Source organism: Callorhinus ursinus, unplaced genomic scaffold (assembly GCF_003265705.2).
Source record: "Callorhinus ursinus isolate GAN/ISIS: 27379988/994484 unplaced genomic scaffold, GSC_fseal_2.0 scaffold14, whole genome shotgun sequence".
Taxonomy (NCBI): Eukaryota; Metazoa; Chordata; class Mammalia; order Carnivora; family Otariidae; genus Callorhinus; species Callorhinus ursinus.
Genome location: NW_027397076.1, coordinates 12,794,040 through 12,811,225, shown reverse-complemented (window position 1 = coordinate 12,811,225; position 17,186 = coordinate 12,794,040). Strand labels below are relative to the sequence as shown.

Genomic DNA, 17,186 nt, shown 5'->3' with positions numbered 1-17,186 from the left:
ACTTCAAAGTACTGACAAGATTTTAGCTAATTTCCATTTCAGGTTTTAAGGTTATTTCAGGAAACCATCCAGGTTGCCTTTCCATGCTTCTTTTTAACTTAGCTTTGTATTGATAAGACAAAATACATAGTGGTTAGGAGGATAGGGTTTTGGATTAGAGTTTTGGTTTTGCCACTGACTAGCTGTATGACCAAGGTCAAGTTACTTATGCTCTCTTAAGTTTTAATTTCTTCATATGTAAAATGGAAGTTCTTGGGAAGATTCAAGGAAATGATGCATATAAAATGCTTAGCATTTGGGACAGAATAAGCAATCAATAAATGTTAGCCATTATTATTATTATTACTACTACTCTATCTCCCACTTTAGGCATTCTGGAACATTTTGTTTTATCGTATCAGAACTATTTTTTGGTGCTCTAGATGTATTTTCATTTATCAAGCTATACATTTCTTTTTGTGTTTTCTCTTAGATTGATCTTATAAGTAGTATATTTTATTCTCAGCAATCAAAAAATACTCCTTGCCAGGATTCTTGGATATGACTTAACCTACTTTTCATCTCCTTCTGAAATGTACATAATAGTGCTGAGCCTCCAGAATATACCTCAGGAGGTCTACTAGACAAGTAGTAAATATGGCACTTTATCATTCCAGTCTTATGATAGTTTTTTATGGATAGTTATTAATCATGACCTTGAAGACTGTCTTACATCTTTCCCTCAGTGTCTTGCTGCACTGTGGATGTTAAGCTGTTGTCCAATGTATTTAATATTAATCTGTCCTCATAAGCACTGAATAACTTCTAAAAAGAGGCAGGTTTATTTCTCTAATGGAAACTATAGGCAGAGAGATTTACATTCAGACAGTAGTACTTTGGACTTCAGTGCTATTTTCTGGCAATAAAACAGTATGTTTTTGTGGACACATTAGACAATGTGTTGGACATATAGGCAACAGTGATGTCCATATTGATAACACTTTCTCTCTTTTTTAAAAAAGATTATTTATTTATTTATTTATTTGAGAGAGAGAGAGAGAGAGAGAGAGAGAGAGAGCACAAGCGGGGGAGGAGCAGAGGGAGAGGGACAAGCAGATTCTGCGTTTAGCACAGAGCCTGCTTCAGGGCTCAATCCCACGACCCTGAAATCATGACCTGAGCTGAAATCAAGAGTTGGACTCTTAACCAACTGAGCCACCCAGGCACCTCACACTTTCTCTTTTCACAGTTGAATAGAGCTGGTTTCATGGGAATTCTCTTTCTTGAGGTTTTGGGACTAATTCTCTGGTGATATTTCCTCCTTCTATTTGAGGAACCCCCTTTAAAAAGCCCTAATCACTTTCTTTGTAAAAAATTGATATATGATTGACATAAACATTATATTTTAGGTACACAGTGTAATGATTTTATATTTGTATATATTGCTAAATGATCACCACAATGAATTTTATTAACTTATGTATGTCATCAGTTACAAAATTTTTTTTCTTGTGATGAGAACTTTTCAGATTTACTCTCTAAGAACTTTCAAATAAGCAATACAATATTATTAACTATAGTCACTAGCCTGTACATTATATCCCCATGAGTTATTCATTTTATAACTGAAAATTTGTACATTTTGACCTTCACCCATTTTGCCCTACCTCCCACCCCCAACCTCTGGCAACCACCAGTCTGTTTTCTGTATCTATCTACCTTTTTTTTTTTTAAGATTTTATTTATTTATTTGTTTGAGAGAGAGAGAGAGCACAAGCAGGTGGAGTGGCAGGCAGAGGGAGAAGCAGGCTCCCCACTGAGCAGGGAGCCCGATGCAGGGCCCGATCCCAGGACCCCGAGATCATGACCCGAGCTGAAGGCAGACGCCCAACCGACTGAGCCACCTAGGCTTCCCTATCTACTTGTTTTCTTTTTCTTTTTTTTTAAAGATTCCATATATGCATGGCATCATATGGTATTTGTCTTTCTCTGACTTATTTAACTTAACATAATGCCCTCAGGGTCCACCCATGTTGTAACAAATGGCAAGATTTCATTCTTTTTCTATGACTAGATAACATTCATATATATGTGAATTGTATGTTTATATATATATATGAGTTGTATATTCACATATGTATGAATTGCATATTCATATATATGAATTGCATATTCGTATATTGCAATTCACATATATATATGATGAATATATATAACATGTCTTGGCTGTTGTAAATAATGTTGCAATGAACATGGGGTGCAGATATTTTTCTAATTAGTATACTAATCGCTTTCTTATAAATGGAATGCTTTTAGCAGCTCAATGATTTGGCTCACTAAGTTTGGATTTTCCAACTAGCATTAGGTTTTACCTTGAGTTCTATTTTTATAGAATTTATCTGATTTACATAAATTAAGGACTGTGTTTTAGACTTTTGTTACCTTTTATTTAAAAATTTAGTACTTTTAGGGATGCCTGGGTGGCCCGGTCGGTTGAGTGTCTGCCTTCAGCTCAGGTCATGATCCAGGGTCTTGGGATCAAGTCCTGCATTGGGCTCCTTGCTCAGTGGGGAGGCTGCTTCTCCCTTGCCTGCTCTGCCTGCCGCTCCCCCTACTTGTGTTCTCTCTCTGACAAATAAATAAAGTCTTAAAAAATTTAGTACTTTTATTAATCTCTTTCAAATTGGGCCATGAAATCTGAGTTAGGGAGTTAAAATTAATCAAGACTCAATCAGAACATTTAATTACTTAATTTATTTTCCAATCAGAATATTTTAAACATACTGTCTTAAAATGCATTATAGATCATCCTCATCTGTCATAATTTCATGTATTTCATTAAGAACATGTTTATTGAACCTAAAGAGATAAAGTACTGTCCTTGCTAACAAGACGCTCATATTGTGTAATACATACTAAAATAAAGAGTGGAAAATGAAGAGAATAAGTACCTAAATGTGTGGGACTTCTTTGGGAGGATTTAGAGGTGATGTTTGAGTGGATCTTGAAGCACAGAAAAGGATGTAAAACCCTCCAGGAAGAGGAAGTTTCATGGGAAAAGCTCTGAGGCATGACAAGCATAACTTCTCAGGGAATGAGTGACTTTTTATTTTTTTTTATGGTTTTGAAGGTTAGGTTGGATAGGCAGTAGTTCTGGGAGAAAAGAGTAGAGAGGGAGATAAAGCTAGCAAGTATTAATCGTGGTCAGAACACAAAGCCTGTGGTGGAGTTAGCACTGTAACAAGTATAGGAGGAACCATTGAAGGGCTAGAAGACTGGAGATTGAGGAGACTAGAGACTGAGAAAAAGGGAAGGAGGCTGATTAACTCATCTCAGTCAGTGGTTCCCAGTCCCTAGTGTACTTCAAAAGTACCCTCAACAGTTGTTAATAATACAGATGCTTAAGGCCCACCCCTGGAGATTTTTACTAAATAGGTTCAGAGTTGGGGATGGACTATCTTAATATTTAAACAAGTTTCATAGATGATACTGAATAACAGCCATGTTTGAGAAATATCTGTGTATAACCCATGACAGAAAGCAGGAAGTTTAAAAAAAAAAAATCTCAGTTGGGTTCCCGGATATGCAGAGAGAAGCTGCTAGAACCAAGTCAGAAGGTGCTAGTGTCTGACTGGTTCACTAGAGCATGAATTGCCGAGGCGAATTTTGGGAGTAAGTGTAGAAACCCCAGGGCAGTTGGCCAGTCAGTTGAGATAGGATCAGAGGCAGTCTGTGTTAATATTAGGGCCAGCAAACCAATGCTGCTGGTGCATTTTTTAGGCTGCATACATAATCCAGAGAAGGGAAACTTTCAAGGCGCTGGTCTCTTCCCTTGTGTTGCATAATTTTTCCTTAGGCTGATTTCACCTATTCTTAGGCAGTCTAAAATATCTTGGTCTCCAGTCTGTGACGCGAATGAAGTCACATTAACATTTAATGTTCAAAATATAATAGTTTTCATCTACCTTCTGTTCAAGTAGGAATTTCTTAAAAATTTTCCACAGTTATCTAGGGAATCTACTTACCTTTTCTGCTCAGGCTTCTTCCTCATTTCAATTCTGGCCTCTTACCAAGCTCCTACCTGTTGTTGCCTTTCAAGGGAACCCTGCTCTGTGGGCCCATCTGTCCTCTCAGGGAGCCAAATCTGGTGTGTCATCTGTGGCAGAGGGTGGAAAGCTGAATGAGCCTCTGCCCCGCCCTGTGCTTGTTGTGTCCTCTGGCTTGACTAGGCCCTGCTGATGCCTTGACTCACAGTGTTTTATGACATAGCTCCTTCAACATCTTTCTTTCCATCCATTTTCTCCATTTTTTTCCTCAGTTTGGTTGAATGAGTGAAAAAGTAGAGATGATAAGGGATAACAGATGCCATTCTTTGCTCCTTGGTTGAGTCATTCATTCAATGATTCAAGTTATACTGAGCACCGTGTGTCTATAAATTAACTTTTGAGTCTAAACAGTTAAGGTCTTTGGCATGTAGGCCCTAGAAACATGGTTACCATATAATACAACCCTTCTCACATGAAGAAATGATTGTCCTATGCAGATGGCTAAGATTTTTGAACTATAAAGCCAAAAAAAAATTTCAAGGTCTCCTGGCACAGAACAAGCAGAATTAAAAAACCCATTTATTATTATAGATAAATTTTAATCACAACTAATGATTTTAGACCTGAATGTCAACCATTTCCTATAAAAATAAAAATGAGTTAATTCTGATCTCAATTTAGGTCAATCTTTATTTTAGAAAAAAATGTATGGTACTAGAGTTTTATAATCTACACTCCCAAAGGGAAATGGTTTACTCACTCAACTTTAAATATCACTTTTAGGCAAATGACTCACGGAAAGTCTTACCCTTTCATTTGAGCTCAAGTCCAGATCTCCAAATGGAAGCTTTGAACTTAGCATGTCTTCTGCAGAGAAAACAGCACAGGTTTTTGTAAGAGAGTGAAATGTATTTGAAATTTGACAGACATTTGTCTTCTATTTTTTAGGATTTCTTTTCTTAAATTTATTAAATTGGCTAGAACTTCCAGAATAAAAAGGAATAGTGGCATTGTGTCTCCTGGATTTTATTGATCATTCTTTTAGCGTTTCACTAATAGCCATAATTTTGACTATTGGCTAAAATTAATATTTTTCTCATGCTAAAGAAAGAGTTTCCTAGTTTATTGAGGTTTGCCACTCCCTCCCCCCAGCTTTACTGAGGCATAATTGGCAAATAAAATTGTAATATATTTCGAATGTACAACATGATGATTTGATATATTTATGCAGTAGTCTCCTCATAGCTGTGGTTTAGCTTTCTGCAGTTTCAGTTACCCGCAGTCAACCACAGTCTGGAAGTAGATGATTTTCCTTTTGACGTATCATCAGAAGGTCAATAGTAGTAGCCTAAAGCTACGTCACAGTGCCTACGTCATTCCCCTCTCACTTCATCTCATCATGTAGACCTTTTATCTTCTCACATCATCACAAGAAGAGGGTGAGTGCAGTACAACAAGATATTTTGAGAGAGAGACCACATTCACATAACTTTCATTACAATATATTGTTATAATTGTTCTATTTTATTAGCTATTATTAATCCCTTGCTATGTCTAATTTATAAATTAAATTTTATTGTATGTATGTATGAGGAAACACATAGTATATATAGGGTTTAATACTATCGGTGGCTTCAGGCATCTTGGAATGTATCCCTGTGGATAAGCAGAGTCTACTATACATTATGAAATAATTACCACAAGCAGCTTAATTAACACATTTATCACAACATATAGTTACCTTTTAAACATTTTTTATTTAAATTCAATTTAATATATAGTGTATTTTTAGTTTCAGAGGTAGAATTTAGTGATTCATCAGTTGCATATAACACCCAGTGCTCACTATATCAAGTGCCCTCCTTGATGTCCATCACCCAGTTACCTCATCCCTCCACCCCCCACCCCTCCAGCAACCCTCAGGTTGTTTCCTATAGTTAAGAGTCTCTTATGGTATGTCTCCCTCTCTGATTTTGTCTTATTTTATTTGTCCTTCCCTTCCCCTATGTTCATTTTGTTTCTTAAATTCCACATAGGAGTGAAATCATATGATATTTGTCTTTCTTTGATTAACTTATTTCGCGTAGCATAATACCCTCTAGTTCCATCCATGTTGTTGTAAATGGCAAGATTTCATTCTTTTTGATAGCTAAGTTACTTTTTTTTGGGGGGTGAGAACATTTAAGATCTGTTTGTAGCATCTGTAGCAAATTTCAAGTACACTTTTTTTTTAAGAGAAAGCACTTTTTTTTTTAAGATTTTTATTTATTTATTTGTCCGAGAGAGAGAGAGCACAAGCAGGGGAGCAGCAGAGGGAGAGGGAGAAGCAGACTCCTCATTGAGCAAGGAGCCCAACGTGGAACTTGATCCCAGGACCTTGGGATCATGACCTGAGCCGAAGGCAGACGCTTAACGACTGAGCCACCCAGGCGTCCCACAAGTACACTGTTTTTAAGTGTCATCACCATACTGTACAATAGATCTTCAGAACTTTATAACTGGAAGTTTGTGCACCTTGATCAAGATCTCCCCATTCCCCTCCCCAACCGCTTGCCCTCGGCAACCACCATTCTACTTTCTGTTTCTATGAGCTTTACTTTTATTTTTTTTTAGATCACACATATACATGATACCATATAGTATTTCTCTTTCTCCATCTGGCTCATTTCACTCAGCATAATGTCCTCAAGGTCATATATGTTGTCCCAAATGTCAGGGTTTCCTTCTAAGGCTGAATAATATTCCATTGTATATGTATGACACATTTTCTTTATCTATTCATCTATCAGTAGACACTTGGATTGTTTTTATATCTTGGTTGTTGTGAATAATGCTGCAATGAACACAGGAGTGCAGATATCTCTTTGAGATAATGATTTCATTTCCTTTGGATAAGTACCCAGAAGTGTGATTGCTGGATCATTCGATAGTTACATTTTTAATTTTTTGAGCAACCTCCATACTGTTTATCATATTGGTTATACCAGTTCACATCCTTACTAACATTGTACAAGTGTTCTCTTTTCTCCAGATCCTCACCAACATTAGTTATCATTTGTTTTTTTGATGATAGACATCCTAACAGGTGTGAGGCGATATCTCATGGTGGTTTTGATTTGCATTTCCCTGATATTAGTGATGTTGATCATCTTTTCATGTACCTGTTGGCCATTTGAATGTCTTTTTTAGAAAAATGTCTATTCGGGTTTTTTGCCCATTTTTAAATCATTTGATTGATTGATTGCTATTGAGTTAAGAGTTACTTATATATCTCGGATATCAAGCCCTTATTGAATGTATTGTTTACAGATATTTTCTTCCAATTCCATAGGTTGCCTTTTCATTTTGTTGATTTTTTCCTATGCTGTGCAAGAAGCTTTTTAGCTTATTTATTTTTGTTTTTGTTGCCTATACTTCTGTTGTAGGATCCAAAAATTTGTTGCCAAAACCAATGTCAAGGAGCTTTTCCTTTATGCTTTTTTCTAGGAGTTTTATGGTTTCAGGTCTTATGTTTAAGTCTCTAATGCATTTTGAGTTGATTTTTTTTTTTAAGATTTTATCTATTTATTTGACAGACAGAGACATAGCGAGAGAGGGAACACAAGCAGGGGGAGTGGGAGGGGGAGAAGCAGGCTTTCCGCCAAGCAGAAAGCCCGATGTGGGGCTCGATCCCAGGACCCTAGGATCATGACCTGAGCTGAAGGCAGCTGCTTAATGACTGAGCCACCCAGGCGCCCCTTGAGTTAATTTTTGTGTACAATAAGTTAAGGGTCTGATTTCATTCTTTTGAATATGGATATCCACTTTTCCCAGCACCATTTATTGAAGAGACTATCCTTTCCTCATTGTATATTCTTGGTGACTTTGTCAAAAATTAGTTGACCATATTTCTTTTTTTTAATTTAATTTTATTATGTTATGTTAATCACCATACATTACATCATTAGTTTTTGGTGTAGTGTTCCATGATTCATTGTTTGTGTGTAACACCCAGTGCTCCATTCAGTACGTGCCCTCCTTAATATCCATCACCAGGCTAACACATCCCCCACCCCCCTCCCTTCTAGAACCCTCAGTTTGTTTCTCAGAGTCCATAGTCTCTCATGGTTCATCTCCCCCTCCAATTTCCCCCCCTTCATTTTTCCCTTCCTGCTATCTTCTTTTTTTTTTTTTTAACATATAATGTATTTTTTGTTTCAGAGGTACAGGTCTGTGATTCAACAGTCTTACACAATTCACAGTGCTCACCATAGCACACACCCTCCCCAATGTCTATCACCCAGCCACCCCATCCGTCCCACCCCCCACCACTCCAGCAACCCTCAGTTTGTTTCCTAAGATTAAGAATTCCTCATATCAGTGAGATCATATGATACACGTCTTTCTCTGATTGACTTATTTTGCTTAGCATAATACCCTCCAGTTCCAGCCACATTGTTGCAAATGGCAAGATTTCATTCCTTTTGATTGCTACATAATATTCCATTGTATATATATACCACATCTTCTTTATCCATTCATCTATCGATGGACATCTTGGCTCTTTCCATAGTTTGCCTATAGTGGACATTGCTGCTATAAACGTTGGGGTGCACGTACCCCTTTGGATCCCTACATTTGTATCTTTGGTGTAAATACCCAGTAGTGCAATTGCTGGGTCGTATGGTAGCTCTATTTTCAACTGTTTGAGGAACCTCCATACTGTTTTCCAGAGTGGCTGCACCGGCTTGCATTCCCACCAACAGTGTAGGAGGGTTCCCCTTTCTCTGCATCCCCGCCAACATCTGTCGTTTCCTGACTTGGTAATTTTAGCCATTCTGACTGGTGTGAGGTGGTATCTCATTGAGGTTTTGATTTGGATTTCCCTGATGCCGAGCGATGTTGAGCACTTTTTCATGTGTCTGTTGGCCATTTGGATGTCTTCTTTGGAAAAATGTCTGTTCATGTCTTCTGCCCATTTCTTGATTGGATCGTTTGTTCTTTGGGTGTTGAGTTTGATAAATTCTTTATAGATTTTGGATACTAGCCTTTTATCTGAGATGTCATTTGCATGTATCTTCTCCCATTCTGTCAGTTGTCTTTTGGTTTTGTTGACTGTTTCCTTTACTGTGCAAAAACTTTTTATCTTGATGAAATCCCAATAGTTCATTTTTGCCCTTGCTTCCCTTGCCTTTGGTGATGTGTCTAGGAAGAAGTTGCTGCGGCTGAGGTTGAAGAGGTTGCTGCCTGTGTTCTTCTTTAGGATTTTGATGGATTCTTCTCTCACATTTAGGTCTTTCAACCATTTTGAGTCTATTTTTGTGTGTGGTGTAAGGAAATGTCCAGAAGAAAGCTGGTGTGGCAATCCTTATATCAGACAAATTAGATTTTAAACCAAAGACTATAATAAGAGATGAGGAAGGACACTATATCATACTTAAAGGGTCTATCCAACAAGATCTAACATTTGTAAATCTTTGTGCCCCTAACATGGGAGCAGCCAATTATATAAGCCAATTAATAACAAAAGCAAAGAAACACATGGACAACAATACAATAATAGTGGGGGACTTTAACACTCCCCTCACTGAAATGGACAGATCATCTAAGCAAAAGATCAACAAGGAAATAAAGACTTTAAATGACACACTGGACCAAGTGGACTTCACAAATATATTCAGAACATTCCATCCCAAAGCAACAGAATATACATTCTTCTCTAGTGCCCATGGAATATTCTCCAATTGACCATATTTCTGGGCTCTCTATTCTGTTCCATTGGTTTTTCTTTCCTTTCCTTTCTTTCCTTCTCCCTTCCTTCCTTCCTTCCTTCCTTCCTTCCTTCCTTCCTTCCTTCCTTCCTTCCTTCCTTCCTTCCTTCCTTCCCATGCTATTTAATTACTATAGCTTTGTTTGAGATCACGAAGTGATATCTCCAGTGTTGCTCTTCTTGCTCAAGCCTGTTTAGCTATTTGGATCTTTTGTCATTCTATACAAATTTTAAGATTGCCTTTTCTATTTATGTGACAAATGCTATTAGAATTTTGATAAAGATTGCATTGAATTTGTAGATCATTTTGGGTTGTAGGGATATTTCAACAATATTAATTCTTCCTATCCATGAACATGGGGTATTTTTCCATTTATTTGTGTCTTCTTTAATTTTTTTCATAAATATTTTATAGTTTTCAGTGCACAGACCTTTTTTACCTCCTTGGTTAAATTTATTCCTATTTTCTTATTTTTGATACTATTACAAATGGGATTGTTTTCTAAATTTTGGGTGGATAGTTTGTTGTTCGTGTATAGAAATACAACTGATTTTTGTATGTTAATTTTTGGATCCTGCAAATTTACTGAATTTGTTTATTGATTCTTACAGTGTTGGTGGAGTCTTTACAGTTTCTATATATATAATCATGTTATCTGTAAACAGAGACAATTTGCTTCTTTCTTTTTTATTTAGATACCTTTTTCTGATTGCTTTGGCTAGGATGTCTGGTACCATGTTGAATAAGAGTGGTAAGAGTGGGCGCTCTTGTCTTATTCCTAATCTTAGTGGGAATGCTTTCAACCTTTATCATTGAGTATGATGTTAGCATTAGGTTTGTCATATAAGACCTTTATTATTTTGAGCTATGTTCCTTCTATATCCAGTTTGTGGAGAGTTTTTTTTTTTTATCATAAAAGGATGTTGAATTTTGTCAAATTCTTTTTCTGAATCTATTGAAATGATCATATTATTTTTATCCTTCATTTTGTGAATGTGGTGTATCACATTTATTAATTTGTATCACATTTATGTTGAGCCATCCTTGCATCCCAGGAATAATCCTGTTTCATCATGGTTTTAATCATCCTTTTACTGTACTTTTGAATTTGGTTTGCTCTTATTTTGTTGAGGATTTTTGCATCTGTATTCATCAGGGATGTTGAGCTGTAGTTTTCTCTTCTTGTAGTGTCCTTGTCTGGCTTTGGTATCAGGGTCATGCTAACCTCTTAAAATCAATGTGGAAGCGTCCCTTTCTAATTTTTTAGAAGAGTTTGAGAATGATTGGCATTAATTCTTTAAATTTTTGTTAGACTTCCCCAGTGAAATTGTCTAATTCTGGTCTTTTCTTTATTGGGAGGTTTTTGATTACTGATTCATCTCCTTACTTGTTATTGGCTTGTTCATATTTTCTATTTCTCCATGATTCAGTTTTAGTAAGTTGTATGTTTCTAGTTGTTTATCAGTTTCTTCTAGGTTATCCAATTTGTTGGTGTATAATGTTCATAGTAGTCTCTTATGATTCCTTGTATTTCAGTGGTATTAGTTTTAATGTCTCCTCTTTCATTTCTGGTTTTATTAATTTGAGTCTTCTCTCTTTTTCTCTTAGTCTAGCTAAAAATTTGTCGGCTTTATCTTTTAAAAAACCCAGCTCCTATTTTAGTTGATCCTTTCTATTATCTTTCAGGTCTCTATATCATTTATTTCCCTTCTGATTTGTGTTATTTCCTTCCTTCTACTAATTTTGGGCTTAGTTTTTTGTTCTTTTTCTAGTTCCCTTAAAGAGTAAAGTTAGATTGTTTATTTCAGATCTTCCTTTTTAAAAAAAAGATTTATTTATTTTTGTTTGAGAGAGAGAGAGAGTGAGCAGGGGGATGGGCATAGGGAGAGGGAGAGAGTATCTTTAGCAGACTCTATGATGAGCACTCACAACCTGAGCAGAAACCAAGAGTCGGACACTTAACTGACTGTGCCACCCAGGCACCCCAGATCTTTCTTTTTTCTTAATGTAAGCATTTGCACTATAAACTTCCTTCTTAGAACTGCTTTTGCTGCATCCCATAGGGTTTGCTATGTTGTGTTCCCATTTTCATTTGTCTTAAGATTTTTTTGATTTCCCTTTCTACCTCTTCTTTTTTTAAAAAAAAATTAGTAGTGAATGTTAAAGAAGTTCAGATTTTTTTTGGTCTTTGAGCCTGTAATCATATTTTTTTCTCATTTGATTTATAGATAAATTGTATTCATAGACTTCCTGATATTAAATTATCCATGTATTCTTGGGAGATAGAGAATACAATTACAGTATGTTATTCCTTTAATATATTGCTAGATTCAATGTATTAGTATTTTATTTAGAATGTTTGCATTTATATTTGTAAGAAGATTGCTCTGTTTTTAAGTGCAGTCATTTTTCAAGTTTTCTTACAATAATTTGTAAAATTATTTGAGAAGCTGTCTTTCTTCGTAGTTAGAAAAATTTTAAATGTCATAGGAATTATCAGTTCCTTAAGATTTGAAATTTTTAAAAAATGAGATCAGTTGAGCCTGACATTGTTGTGGGAAGAAATTTTTGGATATCTTTCTCAGTTTATTCTATCATTATCCTGCATTTAAGTTTTCTGCTTCTTGAATTAGCTTGCTAATTTTGTATTTTCATCCCTAAATGGTCAATGATGTTGTGCATCTTTTTTGTACTTATTGGCTATTTATATGTCTTCTTTGGAGAAACGTCTGTTCAAACCCTTTGTCCCCATTTTTAATGGGGTTATTTGTCTTTATTATTGACTTGTAACAGTTCTTATATATTTTGAATACAAGTCCCTTATCAGATACATGATTTGCAGTTATTTTCTCTCGTTCTTTTGGTTGTCTTTTTACTTTCTTGATGGTATCATTTGAAATTTTGATGAAGTTCAGTTTATCTACGTGTGTGTGTGTGTTTGTTTCCTTCTGGTGTCATATCTGAGAAACTATTGCCTAACCCAAAGTTATGAAGATTTACTTGTATGTTTCCTTTTAAGAATTTTATAATTTTGTCTCTTACATTTGGTTCTGTAATTCATGTTGAGTTAATATTTGTATGTAGTGTGATGTAGGGGTACAACTTTATTACTTTTGCATGTGGACATCTAATTGTCCTAGTACAATGGAAAGGCTATTTTTTCCTCTGTTACCCATTTAATTTTAATCTTTACATGGATTTTTGCTTTGGAGCTCAATTCAAGAGTCTTTGCCTTTTTAATTTAATTTAAAAGACAAGTTTAACCCATTTACATGCATTATTATTGCAGATAAACTTTCTTTGGAAGTATTCAGATCTGACTTTTATGTTTTTTGTTTTGTGTGTTGTCCTTCAATGTGTTACCTTTTGAAATAAGGATTGCCTTTCTTTCAGGTTTACAGAATAAGTGTTTTTATTTCTACTTGCTGATAGTAAGAAGCTTTCAATAATATTCATTTCATAAATCACATAGTCTTATTACTTGAGAGTCACATTTCAAGTTACATTAAGGGTAGGTGTACAGTTCTTTAGTATAAATGTAGATGATCGTGCTATGAATTTTTTAAGGACACTGAAATATGGTAGATATTCAGAGGGCTTGATATGAAAGTGAAATGTCTAATATTGATATATTATAATGATGATGAACATACTAGGTATATAAATATGACTCCATTACCTTACTTAATTTATAGCTATTTTTTACTTAATCTTAGTAGCTATTTTTTACTTTTGTAAAATCATTCGATGCTTGAAATATGTGTAACACTGAGGCTCAAAAAGCTACATATAGCATGATAATGTTGTTTAACATTACCAGAATTCTACAAATATAAATGCAGTTCAAATCTTGAAATGTATTTTTCTATGTTCACACTTTATTATAGGAAGCATATTCTTTAATTGAGAAGACTGAAGCAGAACAGAATACCCTATATTCATATCAAAAATATGTGGAAAGTTCGAAAAGAAAGAAAAGCAGATCCCCTCCCCCACCTATCCTGCTATCCCGAACTTATTGTTCTGTGACATTGAAACCTGCTCCATTTATTTCAGATGTTAAGGTATGTTGCCCATTATAATCTTTATTTCAGGCAAAGTAACATAAGTACTTTTATGACTACCATGATTGATTCTTTTCTTGCTCTTAGGACTTGAATAGTCTTATTTATAAGCACTGAACACTGGGATTAGTATTGTAATGTCTTAACTGTATTTAGTTTCTTCAAGACCTTTCCTTCTTTGTGCTGTTTTCCTTCATGCTCTGTCTAGCTTTGCTGTACTCAAATATATAGTAAGGAGAAGCAGTAGAGAAGAATTTGTCTCTTAAGTATCTTTGTTACCATGGCATAGTCCTACGCTGACATCCTAGTGTGTGTTCAAGATGGGGAAGGTCTCAGCTGAACTGGAATAAGGCATTTGAAGAGCATGGAAGTTACTCTCAGAGCCAGTGATGGAGATGAGGAAATTTGGGGATAGCAAATTTAAATGTTCTTCCCAGAGTTCTTCCAAGTAAATGGGCATTCTTTTAATGTAAACAAATGACAATTCCAACCATAAGTCATAAATCTTTATGTATTTATTGAAGAATGAGCTCTTTCTCCCATCCCCAATGCCTTGGAACTTGGCCTAAATGTGACTCTAACTTGAGATTTAGTGTCCTCATAAGCGTTCCGTCTGATTTATATTTTAAATATTAAATTTCCTCTTTTGGATGATTAACAACATGGTCTTTGATGTAGTATAAAGTTTTTATTTTTTAAGATTTTATTTATTTGAGAGAGAGAGAGCACGAGAAGGGGGGAAGATCAGAGGGAGAAACAGACTCCCCACTGAGCAGGGAGCCCATTGCGGGACTTGATCCCGGGAAGGATCATGACCTGAGCTGAAGGCAGTCGCTTAACCAACTGAGCCACCCAGGCACCCGTAGTATAAAAAAGTTTTATCTTTGTCTTTAGGATATTCTGCTTGAACGTCTATCAACTTGGTATCGTGGAAAGGGCACAGGCTTTAAAGTCAGAGAGATACAGGTTTAAAATTCCAGCTGCACCACTTACTAACAGTATGACCTTAGAAAGTCTAAATGTACTTTTTGAGGTGGTGGTGGTATTGTTTTTATTTGTAAAATATGTTTACTGTGAAAATTAAATGAGATAATATATAATATTCCTGGCATATTAGTTGATGTCCCTCCATATCTTATATTAAACATATATAGTAAAGTTTGCTTAAAACAATTAACGATGGTATAGAGTGTGATTACATTATTTGATGATTTTTTTTCATAAATTTTGTCCAGTGAACATTATCGAGTATCTCTTATCTGTCCAGCTCTGTGCGAGGTAATTGAGATATAAAAATAATCACAAAGCTTGATTCCGTTCTTTGAGGAGCTTCAGACTAATGGGATATGGACATCAGTGAGAAGTAATGCCACCTTTATAATGTTTTATAATTGGAGAAATAGAAGTAACTTTCATCTTAACACTGAACTGTGCTATCATAAATGCATTATTGCAATTGCTAGCATTTTTAAAGTTCAATTTTGGTTGTGTTTGGATCTATTTAAGAATGAGGATTTGCTGATTTTGGAAATTCAGTATAGAACTAAGACTGGATGCCTTACCAAGGGTTTTTCTTTGTTTTTATTCAAATGTTTTGGTTTATTTAACCCAATTTTTTTTTTGTATTTCAAATAAGTGACTAGTTTATCTTATTTTATAATGCTTAGAAATAGGAAGATACAAGTATTCCATATCAGACCTGTAGTTGTAGGACCTGTCAGCACATCATATGAAGTTTATGTAGATGATGCTTTAGTAGAGTTGTGTGCTCCAGGAAATTACTACCTTCTGTTACATATGCATCAACACTAGATGGTGCTGTGGGCTTAAATAAGTTTTCTGCTTTAGCTTTCGGACATCTTTTGTTTTATCAAAATCTCTTGTTAAAGCATTTGTGTCATTAAAATCTGTTTTAAAAGTTGAAAATGCTGATGTTATTAATAAACTTTTACTTCTAAAGTTAGTGGTGATTTATTCATGGTGTCTTTACTCTTATGTAGATTCTAATTTCACACTGCTCCTTATAGTTACACAAACTAAGATGGCTTTATTTGTGGAACAAAATAGAAACATAAATCCTGCTTCTAAAAATGCTTTTAGAGAGAATTTTATCCTTCAAATTCTGGTTTATGTAGAGAGCTTAACTTAGAGAAAATAATAATTTAAGTCATGTAGCATAATCTTTCTGCCTTTTCCCCCTCAATGTTAAATGGTACTCTTTTTGCATGGAAAGTTAGTTTTTAAATTTCTTCTGAAATTCATCTGACTTTTCCCCCCTTTTGGCTTCCAGCTTTCAAGTTCTTTCAATGCTGTGTCTCTGTCCTTGGAGTTCTACCTTTGTCAAGTGCTCCTTAATTACTTGAGCAGTTTTCTTTGTAGACACAAAGGTTTGGACACCTGTACCAGAAACTCTAATTCATTGAGGCTAGGCAGGCTTGGGCATATGTAATTTTAAAAAATGGTTGGTTCTGTGAAAACTGTATTTTAAAAACTGACTCTGCACAGTCAGGGTTGAGAACTAGTCATGCCGACAAGACACCATTAGGATTTTTCTGTTGACCTGGAAGAAGAAATAGCTAAGCTAAGCTATATAGGCAATCGCTTCTTAGAGACAATTACTTTCTCCCTTCTTTCCAGTTTTCCTTATCGTTTAAAAAAATATTTTATTTATTTACTTGACAGAGAGATACACAGTGAGAGAGGGAACACAAGCAGGGGGAGTGGGAGAGGGAGAAGCAGGCTTCCCGCTGAGCAGAGAGCCCGCTGTGGGGCTCGATCCCAGGACCCTGGGACCATGACCTGAGCTGAAGGCAGACGCTTAACCATCTGAGCCACCCAGGTGCCCCTTCCTTGTCATTTAGGTGTTGAGATGTTGGGAGGTGGAGCCTCTGTGGAAAAGAGAATAACACAGTGATGACAACATACCCAACCCCAACCTCAGGACAGTATGGCTCCTTCATAATGCTATTCCCTCAGTATCAACTTGTTCCCTTTTCCCTTACAGCGAGAATAGTTCATTCCTATGAGGAGTCTCCATTATTTTGACATCTTGGGCAGAAGAACCATTTCTAACCACTTAATTAAGTTTAAGTTTGACTGTTCCTGTAGAATTTGCATTTTGCTTTTGGTTTCTATAGTTAAGAATTATCAAGTATCATGCTACTATCTGATCTTGGGCAAGTTATTGAACATTTCTGTGTCTCCATTTCCTCTAAAGCAAAATGACCACAGTAATCCCATTTCATAGGGATGTTGCAAATACTAGAAAGTTTATGTAAATTTCCCAGCAATGCGTAGCACATAGAAACTGCTCAGTTAATGGTAGTTAAAAAATAAATAGTGAATAA

At 35.6% G+C, this 17,186-nt stretch overlaps 1 protein-coding gene and 1 long non-coding RNA gene across 2 annotated transcripts in view; one reads left to right on the top strand and one right to left on the bottom strand.

Annotated features, from left to right (window-relative positions):
• The window catches only part of LOC141374084 (uncharacterized), a 97,945-nt gene extending 93,804 nt beyond the window's left edge, over window positions 1-4,141 (bottom strand). Inside the window, exon 1 of the long non-coding RNA XR_012380648.1 lies at window positions 4,005-4,141. This is a non-coding gene — a long non-coding RNA (uncharacterized lncRNA). The remainder of the gene's footprint in view (window positions 1-4,004) is intronic.
• The window catches only part of CFAP54 (cilia and flagella associated protein 54), a 290,017-nt gene that overhangs the window by 74,900 nt on the left and 197,931 nt on the right, over window positions 1-17,186 (top strand). Inside the window, exon 20 of the mRNA XM_025882575.2 lies at window positions 13,663-13,839. Within this exon, the coding sequence (XP_025738360.2) occupies window positions 13,663-13,839 (177 nt within the window). The remainder of the gene's footprint in view (window positions 1-13,662; window positions 13,840-17,186) is intronic.